The sequence below is a fragment of the Argiope bruennichi genome, chromosome 1, assembly GCF_947563725.1.
Source record: "Argiope bruennichi chromosome 1, qqArgBrue1.1, whole genome shotgun sequence".
Lineage (NCBI taxonomy): Eukaryota > Metazoa > Arthropoda > Arachnida > Araneae > Araneidae > Argiope > Argiope bruennichi.
The window spans coordinates 57,496,717-57,506,747 of NC_079151.1; the positions used below are offsets into that span (position 1 = coordinate 57,496,717).

The following is a 10,031-nucleotide window of genomic DNA, read 5'->3' on the forward strand; positions in this document are numbered from 1 at the left end:
ATGGAAAGTATCTAACTTAACTCTAGTTTATTGATGAAGATCCGAACTAGAATATCTTCTGTAATTTCCCTTCCTACGTGAAAGTAGAAATTATGAAAACCTCTTCATAATGAACACGTGTTTCACTTTGCACTTGCAAGCATGTGTTTCTGTTTATATTTGTGAAAATCGAATGATTTATAGTTATCCGCAAAACTCCAATCTGACCTTGAAGCATGAAATTTTAATGTGCAGAACCAAACTTATGCAGGAAAATAAACTAATAGCACCACTTGAAGAAAAAAAAAATTCTAAAAACTTGAAACAGTCATGCTTCAATATTCCTGCAGATCAAATCCAATTGTAATTCAAAGATGTGGCGTTCAATCTTGTAGGGAGACAAATGCAAGCAAACACATATATGTGTCATTTGTCCAACAATGTTAATTGAATATCCAAAAGTATTGTCTTAAATTTGTTATCAATATATTTAATTACAGAAAAAAATGATAGTGCTTCATATCCTTTATGCTGTTTAATTATTATTGAATTATTATTCATAATTATTAAATCATTTATTTTACTAAAAGTATCTCAAACTATTCAGTTAAATAAATTAACTGCTCAGGCTACATAGATGTGACCTATGATCTTAAAAGTTTAGTTATGACATTCACTTTCTTGCTGATTTTGTGTTTGATAAGTTCTTAATGCAAATTTGCTTTAAAAAAATTAACTAATATTAAACTTGAAAATCTAAAATAGTAATTCTTAGGATGGGAACAGTTGCCAGTTAAATTATATTCTATATTCTCTGCAATTTTGAAAATTTTCAAAATCAAGATTAATATTTATGTTAAAAATTAGGTATGTTACTAATTTGTTTATCCTACATGTAAAAATTAATTTACGAATTTACTATGCAGGTTGCTGTAAATTCAAGTTATTCCATTTTTAATGGGCTAAATTCAATCTGTAACTTATATTATGAAAATATTTTTACCATTTTTGTCTTCTTTTATTTTCATTTTCAGCTCATTAGCATTATTTTAAGTATCGTCAAGAATTCTAAGCTCTAATGCTCAGGTTGTACCAGTTTAATTTTATCTTTGATTGTTATTGTTATTTTAGAATTAAGAAATGGGTAAGTTTCACAGATGGGAAAAGAATTTATCGAAGAATAGCATTTTATGAATAATTTGGAGTTTTATTTTATATTCATCGAACTGGCTGATTTGAATATTAGAATTTTGGATGATTGGCTAAAATTCCAAAATTAAATAACAAAAAGCATCATCATAAAAAATAAATTAATCTTAATTGAATTAGGTTTAACAAACATAAGCTTTTAGAAAGTTGGAAATATCTTTAGGTTTCTATTTAAAAAATAAATATGTTTGAAGGTTCATTATTTAACTACATATGTTTTGAAATTATAAATGAATTCTGCTTTTTGCATGCACATTATTTTAGTTACTAAAAATTTCCTCCTTTGGTTGAAAAAAAAAATCATCAAATCATTGATTGTACTCTCACTACTATTTTCCCAATTGTGATATAATTTTCTCTCAAAATGATTTGAATAATTGGGATTCTACTTTAGATTCAATCTATATATGAATATGGTATCTTCTAGTAATGCTTTTTTTTTCTTTCCCCTCACTGTAGTTGATATTGATCTGAAGGACATAAATAAAGTTAGCTGTAAAATTTATACACTTAGTAGTGATGCGACTATGTGCACTGATGATTATGCAAGTAAAGTTATGCAGAGGTGAGTGATTAAGAAACTTATTCTGCAAATACATTGCTGTAGTATTTGAGTTTTATGTTTTATCAAATGTTAATTGAAACAGGTGTATTTCTGTTTCTTTCTCTCTCTCTCTCTCTTTCCCCCTTCGTAGAATAATGGTAATCTTACTAAAATAATTGTTTTAAATGTTATATTATTTATTGTATTATCATTTAATTTAATTTTAAGAGTTTTTAGATATGGGCTTTGAATAGTTTTTTCAGCTTTATAATTTCTTTCCATCCCTGAAAATAGCAAGCAAAAGCATTTGTAAAATGATTTACTTAAAGTGTTGAATTAATTAAACAGCATTTCATTTCATTCTTGACTCACTAGAAGATATGCCCATCTTGATTTATTGTTATTTTATTAACAATATCTCAAATCTAATTGTCACAGATTAATTAATGGAAATTACAGTAGAATATTTCATGGCTGAAGATATATATTTAAATAAATGAGATGTAAATGTATAGTTACATTAAAAGTTTTATTTTGTTGCAGTGGTTTATTATTTTAACCATAATGTCCATAAAGACTTGAATCAAAACTAATCAATAAAGTCAGTTTGAAACAAATAATGATCTAATAAATAAAGTGCTATTCAAACATACTTTCATAAGCATTTCTAAGTTCTGTTCAGGATTAGCAATAATAGATGTTTCTTTGTGATCTCCCAAATACAAAATTATATATATATATATATTTGCCAAACATAAAAATTAAAATTTAAAAATGTTGCTGAAATAAAGAATTTTGTGAATTGCACCAAACTAGCTATTGGAAAAATTCTTTTTATCAAATCCTTTGCTGTATTTAATAGAATTATTTTGTTTTATCTTTTCTTAATGATATTACTGTTAGTAATTGTAAATATATTTTCTTGACTCCCCCCCTAAAATGCAAAGTCACATAATATAAATTAACCTTAGCTCATTGATGTTTGTTACAATCTGGTATTTAAACAATCTAAATAAAAATCTAAAGATTACAATACAATAACTAATTATTATTCATGCTTAATTATGTCTGTGTGCATTAAAAAAAGAATTCTTTGAAATGCTACATGCCCAAACAGAAGTTAGGATTTTGCATTAGTAGTATTATTTCTGTTTGAATTCTCTCCTGACTGAAATTCAGTTTTTGATTTTAAAAGTCTACTACTCTTTCTAGGCAGGTTTTTTTTCTGGGTATAAAAATAATTTGTCTAGTTACAAATTAAATCAAAATTAAAAGGCAATATTTTTAATGAGAGACAGTATTAAAATTCATTTTTTTAATCTCTTCTGTATGAATTAGAAAATATATACCAGAGAAATTTTTTTAAAAAAAATTTTTCGAAGATATATGTATTAAGAATGGTTTTTATTTTTTCTTAATTGAAATGGCTTACAATATATATATTGAAGTGAGGAAATTTCTTTTGTCTGGTTTCTTCTTTCAATTATGTTGATGATTTCTTTGTTCTGTAAAACTAATCATATGCTTCATGATGCAGTTACTGTTATGAAGTTTTAAATACTTTACAAAAAGTGTTATATTTATTTTCAACATTACCAATTGTCAGATATTAAAACAATGTTTTAATAGTTTCATATTTTCTGTTCATTGTGCATTTGAACATTTTAATGGAGATAATCCCATGACACCATTAGCATTGTTAAAAATGTAAAAATTTGTTTAATCTGAATTTTACAGTATTGTAATTTCACTTTTTTTATTTGTCGTATAAACTACATAGATATTTAATAGAATTCTTCTTCTACATCTTTGAATAATGGAGGAAAATCATACAAATAAGTATTTGATGAAACTGAAAAGGCATGTATTTTGAGGCTACAATGTAATCTGTTGTTGGAAATTAGGCAGGAAAAATATTTAAAAAAAAAATTGCTAAAATTCAATAAAAATTTGCATTATTATTAAATTAATATCATTGAAAAGGATTTTTTTTTTTTGAGGTGTAAAATTTATTTTTATACAATTATATTTTCTAATGTTTTTCCAGAAAAATGCCAAAATTCAGTTTAAATTTTAATTAATAAAATTTCAAAAACTGCTCTTCATAATCCCACTTTCCAAGGTATACATGTACCAGATTTGATAGCTGTATATCAAATGGTCTGACATATAGAGTTCTAGTACATACATTAATCCAGGTTATTAGTATGGATTTTAGTATTCTAAAGAGCATTGTTATCCATATCGGAAATGTATATAATGTAATGTTTTAGACTGATACTGAAATTCCTGGCAGAAACCTAATATTATAAAACCTTACTATCTTAAAAAAAATATATCATGATCATGTAATAACTTTTTTATTAAATGAATATTTCAAATACAATATATTTCACTGATATTTCAAGAGATGTTGTTTAAAAGAAAGGTGGGCATTTTTAAATTTGTATTATGAATGATAAAAGTTAATTTAGTTTGATTTAAAGCTTTCAAAAGCAGGAAGGAGTATGTTGAAACAAAAATTAGAGAAGTTCTGCAAATCAGTAAAGTTGAAACTGCTGAAAAAGAAAATGTTTAATATGATATTAAAACAACATTCGACATTTTTTTAAATAGTTAATTTGTATGCGTTGTTAAAAACTAAAACTCAGTAAATTGTAAAAACTTATTGTTTTCATTATATGTAAGATGTAAATGTTCTTTTTAAAATAAAAGGTAATAAACCTTATAAATTGTTCCAGTGTGCATTGAAATTAAAGAATCAAAAATTTGAAGTTTTAAAAAATATTTGTTTTACATTTTCTTTGCTATTTGTATTAAATTTCTGGCTTTAATAATATTTATATTCTCTTACAATAAAACCATTAGAATGTTGTAATCATTATATCTGTTTATTCAGTTAACAAATAAAGATATAATTTTTTCATATAGAATAATCAGTATTATAATATAGTTCTGAGTGAGTAGTGTTTTATGAAACTAGTAATAATAATAAATATTTTGCAAATTAAAGTAATGAAATTTAATAAATTATTTTACCACTAAACCTATTACTATTTTTTTTATATCTATATAGGTGTCTGTCTATTCCTATTACAATGAGAGCAGTCATTCGAAAAGCACAAGGACAGCAACAGCTGATGAGGTCATCGAATCAGGGAGATTCATATTGTGCTACTGTTAGCAGCAGTGGCTCTGTTACTTACCTTTCTCATATACCTAATTATGAGAACAGCCTTACTAATGGTTCAACATTTTCAGGTGGAGATTTTTCTAATTTAGCTTCTAGAATGTGTAATAAACCTTGTGATGCCAACAGTTCGGGGAAAATGGCAAAAAACTTGTCTGGCAGTCAAAATTCTGAAAGCCAGAATTTTGCTCATTCAAATTCTGAAAATTCAAATTTCAACTCTCATGATCTTGAATCTGATGCATCTGTATCAAATTCCAATAACAGTTCTAACAATTATACTTCTGATAATGAAAAATCAAAAAACTCAATGCAAAACAAAAATTCGAATTCATCCAATCAATATCAACATAATAAAAGACATGCTAATACAATGCTCATGAGCATGCTCAGTGATGTTCCCGCAGCAAATGCCTCTAGTTCATCTTTTCCATTCCTTGGCAACAGTGATAATAATAATAGTTCCCTTACCGGAAGCAAATCTCGTAAAAGGAAAAGGAGATCTGATAATCGTAGTCCAGGTGGTTCCGTTGGACGAAGCCCAAAAAGGAAGTTGAGTGAAGAGGACTATGTCAGGGACAGATCCACTCCAGATGGAGAAATATGTGATAGTCCATTAGCATATGAAGCTTGCAGTAGTCTACCTGCATCTTTACCATCATCTTCTACTGAGCAGCATATGAGTCATCCAGTTGGTTCTGTGGAGTCTCTAATAAAAGCTGAACCTTCACCTGTGAATTTTCCTCAAAGATCTGCTAGCACTGATAGCTACTTGATGCATGAGGAATTTCAGTCCCAGCATGTTTTAAATGTAAATGATTCAAGTCGTATGAGTGAAGGTGGTACATCAAACAATTCTGAACTTATCAGAAATTTTTCTCAAATAAAAAATCAATATTTTGGATCTGAAAATATTCTTGAAATGAAAGGATATCTTACTGCTTCAGAAGCTGCAAATTATCCTGATCCATCTTCAGTCACTAGTGATGTTGATATGGAAGATGACAATTCTTTTAGTATGGATTCAAATCCTCCTAATACTGTGTCAGTAAAATCAAACTCAAGTGAACGGCCAGCAAAGAAAAAGAAATATAAAGAAAGGGTTGAAAGTATATCTGAGAACATTGATTTAAATATCATAAAGCATGAAAATATTAGTAGCGATGAAAGTAGCATTGGTGAAATGTCTCAAAAATCATTTAGTGAAGCAGAAAACAGTCAGTCTGAAGATTCATGTACATCATCAAAATCTGCTGCAAGTCATATGTCTCAGCAAGTCTTTCTTGGAACTAGTTTAAAGATTGCTAAATCTGGTGATGGTCATAAAGTTTCTAAAAGTGAAACTAAATTAAAGCAGAAAGATAGCAAAAGAAGTGGTGTAGAAGGTTCTGAGAGCTCAGGAAAGAAGAAAAGTGATGCTAAAAAGGAAAAGAAGCGTAGGAAAGCTGAAAATTCAGGTAATATTTCTGGTAGATCTCCAGTTCGACCATTACATTTGAATATAGATTCTTCTCTTATGCCTCCTCCATCTTCCTCTTCTGAAACTTCTATGATGGTTTCTTCTTCTGATACACAACCTATTCGTCCAATTACTCTTAATGTTAAAACATCTCCTATATCATCATCTAATTCTAGTTATCAGGCAAAATCTCCTGTCTATTCTAAAAAATCTAGCTCCCTTAGTAGTACATCTGGTAATGTATCTAAAAGCAGTAGCTCTAAAACTAGTTCTGAAAAGGCTGTAAAGCCATCCCCACCAAGGTCATCTCATTTTCCTTCCATAAAAGTTACTAGTTCTGAATCTGAGTCAAAAAGAAGTTCTGGGCCTACTACAGTTAAAATTCAAAGTAAACATAAGCAAAGTTCAAGCAGTAAAAGTAATTCTAGCAGTAGTGGATCTACCCATTCAGGTGGCCGCTCATCACCTAGTAAAGTGAAATCTGCTACTCTTAAGTTTAAGAATTATCCTGTCCCTTCATCAGTTACATTGACACCTATTGTAACAAAAGTAACTTCTTCACCTACTTCTATATCTGCCTTACCTTCATCTGATTCTTTGGTTATGCAAACTTCAGTTTTAAATCCGTCATCACCAACAGGAAAGAGTAGTTCAAGTAATTCAAAATTGAATAAATCTGTTGTACGTTCCCGATCTCTAAATGCAGTTATTGATAAACTGAAAGTATCGGCCTCTAATGCTCAGTACAGCATACCAGATGGACTAGACAATTCTAAGTGTGAAGGTGGTACAAGATCTGAATCTGTGGTTGATAGGAAAGATTCAAAATTAGAAAGAAAAGAAAACTGCAAAGAATCAAGAGATTCTTTAAACTTATCTAAAGGAAGTGAAAGTAAATCAAAGTATTCCAGCTCTGAACAATTTACAGTAAAGCAAAGCTCTCAAGGAATCAAACTGACAGTAACTAAAACCCGATCTGGTGATGGAAGCTCCAAATCCAGTAAATCAAAGCAGTCAAATAAAAGTTCATCTGCTGTCACATCAAGTAGTTCATCCAGTGTTGGCAAAGCTACAAGTTCATCAGGGAACAGTAGCACTTCAAAAAGTGGAAGTGCTTCTCCAGCATCAAAAAAGATATATTCATCATCCAATGTCAATGTTTCTACAAAAGTTTCTACTTCTAGTAGTAGTCAGCCCAAACAGAATCCAACCACATCTCAGAAAATATCTTCACCATCAAGTGCATCTGCCATGTCACCTAGAACTGCTAATTCTGCTAATAACCTCTCCAAATCCATTTCAAAGCATATTACATCATCATCTCAAAGCAAAGTCAGTGGATCTGGTAAAGTATTTGACAAAACTGATAAAAAATCTGTTAGTGACTTAAAAGTTGCCTCAAGTGAAATAAAAGACAGTGTATCTACTAGCAGTGTAAATCTTATTACAAGCCTTATGCCTCCACCTGCTCCAAGTAAACCTGTTAGTGAGTCAAGCCGCTCCTCATCTAGTGGGAGTACCCCTAAAAGAATTGAAGATAGCTCTCGTCAGTCGCCAAGACTTACTCCCACCAGAGATACTGCATTAGATGAATTAGATAATGAGAGAGCTTTTCGAATGCTTTTAAGTCAATCGAAAAATGAATCTGCCAACGGATCAGATCAGAGTAATCTAACTTGTAGATCATCTCAGATGCTTCAGGCTCCAGTTGATTATAGTAAAGATTATTCCAAAATGGAAATGATTAAATCAGAATTGGAGGAGAAGGGACAGTGGGTGTCAAGCAGTAGTGACATAAAAGCAACTAATGCAAATTTAAAGCATAATCAAGAACAAATGCTTTTAGATGAAGCAAACTGTATACCAATGAATGATCTTGAATGCAAACTCAATGCACAGATGGAAGTTTCTTCAAGCAAGCATGACACCATTGTTAATGCAAATGTTGTTTCTTCAACCGAAGAAATGAACAAACAGTTAGCTCCTCAGTTGAAACCTATGAAACAATCAAAGCGGCCAGCTGGACCTTGTAACGAAGATAGCAGTCCAGATGAGTGTTTAGTTATTGACTGTGATAATGATGAGAAGTGGTCCAGTCCATGCTTAGAATCTAGCATTGTTTTAAATGTTTTAGATGATAAACTTGAGAAATCTGAAATGTCACCAAGTACTTTTGCACTGAATCAATCATCTCTCATAAAATCCCCTGCACAAATTCTGACATCCTCCAATCATTCATTAGCTAGACCTATATCTTATGCAATAGATGATGACCTAATGAATGAAGCTGTGATGCCCATTGAAAAATGACTTTCATTTGTTTGTCCTTCATTTCTTGTACATAAAAATTACACTTGTTAAAATACATTTCATCATTCATTGACATTTTTATAGCTATTTTCTGGTGCCTGAAGTTTAAGTGCATTTACATATTGTGTTAAAACACAATGTAATATGCAGAATATTTTGTGGACATCTTTATTTTGCTGAAGTGTGTGTTAGTCGTGTCTTTCTGTTAAACCGATTTTTTTTTTCTCTCCATATGATGTTATTTTAATGCTCAAAGTTTCATGACTTTTGTACAGTTTTAATTTATATTCTTTGGACAATTTAAATTATGAATTTTAACTTTGGGAAGGATGTACTTAGGTATATATATGTATATGCAAATCTCTGCATTAAGAGTACTTAAGGCAAAACTGCAGATATACATATGCTCCTTATTACTTTTTTAATACTTTCTAGCATTAAATATTGAAAATTTTATTTGTGGTTTGAGTCCACAAGTTTATACTGTTTTACAAGGTTTTGGTATAAATTTATATTTTTAAGAATATACAATTTTAAAAGGTTAATAAAAGTTAATTTTTAGGTTTAAAATTTGATTATTTTTTTAACAAAATTCAGGATATGTGGAAAAAATTTAAATATAATTATATGTTGAGCATATTAATGGTTTTAACATTTTCAAATCTGTGAGTAATTCAGAAGCAGATAAAACATATTTTGGTATTTCAGTAAATTCATATAATATGTGTACATAAGCAACATTTAGATTAATGAAAAATAAAAATAATAGCTGTTCATTGAAATATTATGCATTGTTTTTCTCCTGGAGGTTGATTTGCTGTGTTTACTTATTTTCTTGGACAGTACTCTAGTCACTAGATTAATAGGATTCATCATTCTGAGGGCTAGGATTTGATGATGTTGTACATTGCTGGTTTTGAATATGTTTTTAATGTGAATTTTGTCTTCATTTACAATAAATTTTCTTCTGGTTGTCATTTTAAAAAGTTGAGTTACTTTTCCTGTATTAAATTTGAGGAACCTTTTGGAGGAGGACGTTTTTTTTTTTTTTTTTTTTTTTTTGATGACTTTTTTTTTTAATGACTACTGGTCAGTTTTTTTTTAATAGGATATCTAAATATGTATTTTAATTTTTATTCTTTGGTGTCTTCAATATCATTAATATATCTTTAGTTAGTTAATCAGTTTTAGAATTAATTGATATGCTCACTTTTTTAATTTAAAATGTTATAGTTTAAAGTCTGCAGCTCTGCCTTGAATGCCGAGATTTAAAATTTATTTGTATTCATATATATTTTATGCAATGTGAAGAGAAAATATTTGTTTATATGTATTTATTT

At 29.1% G+C, this 10,031-nt stretch overlaps 1 protein-coding gene across 1 annotated transcript in view; it reads left to right on the forward strand.

The window, feature by feature from the left end:
• Positions 1–9,747, forward strand: part of LOC129962945 (mediator of RNA polymerase II transcription subunit 1-like) — a 29,723-nt gene extending 19,976 nt beyond the window's left edge. The window contains exons 17-18 of the mRNA XM_056076952.1: positions 1,648–1,753; positions 4,809–9,747. Of these exons, the coding sequence (XP_055932927.1) occupies positions 1,648–1,753; positions 4,809–8,691 (3,989 nt within the window). The 3' untranslated portion in view covers positions 8,692–9,747. The remainder of the gene's footprint in view (positions 1–1,647; positions 1,754–4,808) is intronic.
• The last annotated feature ends 284 nt before the right edge of the window (positions 9,748–10,031 follow it).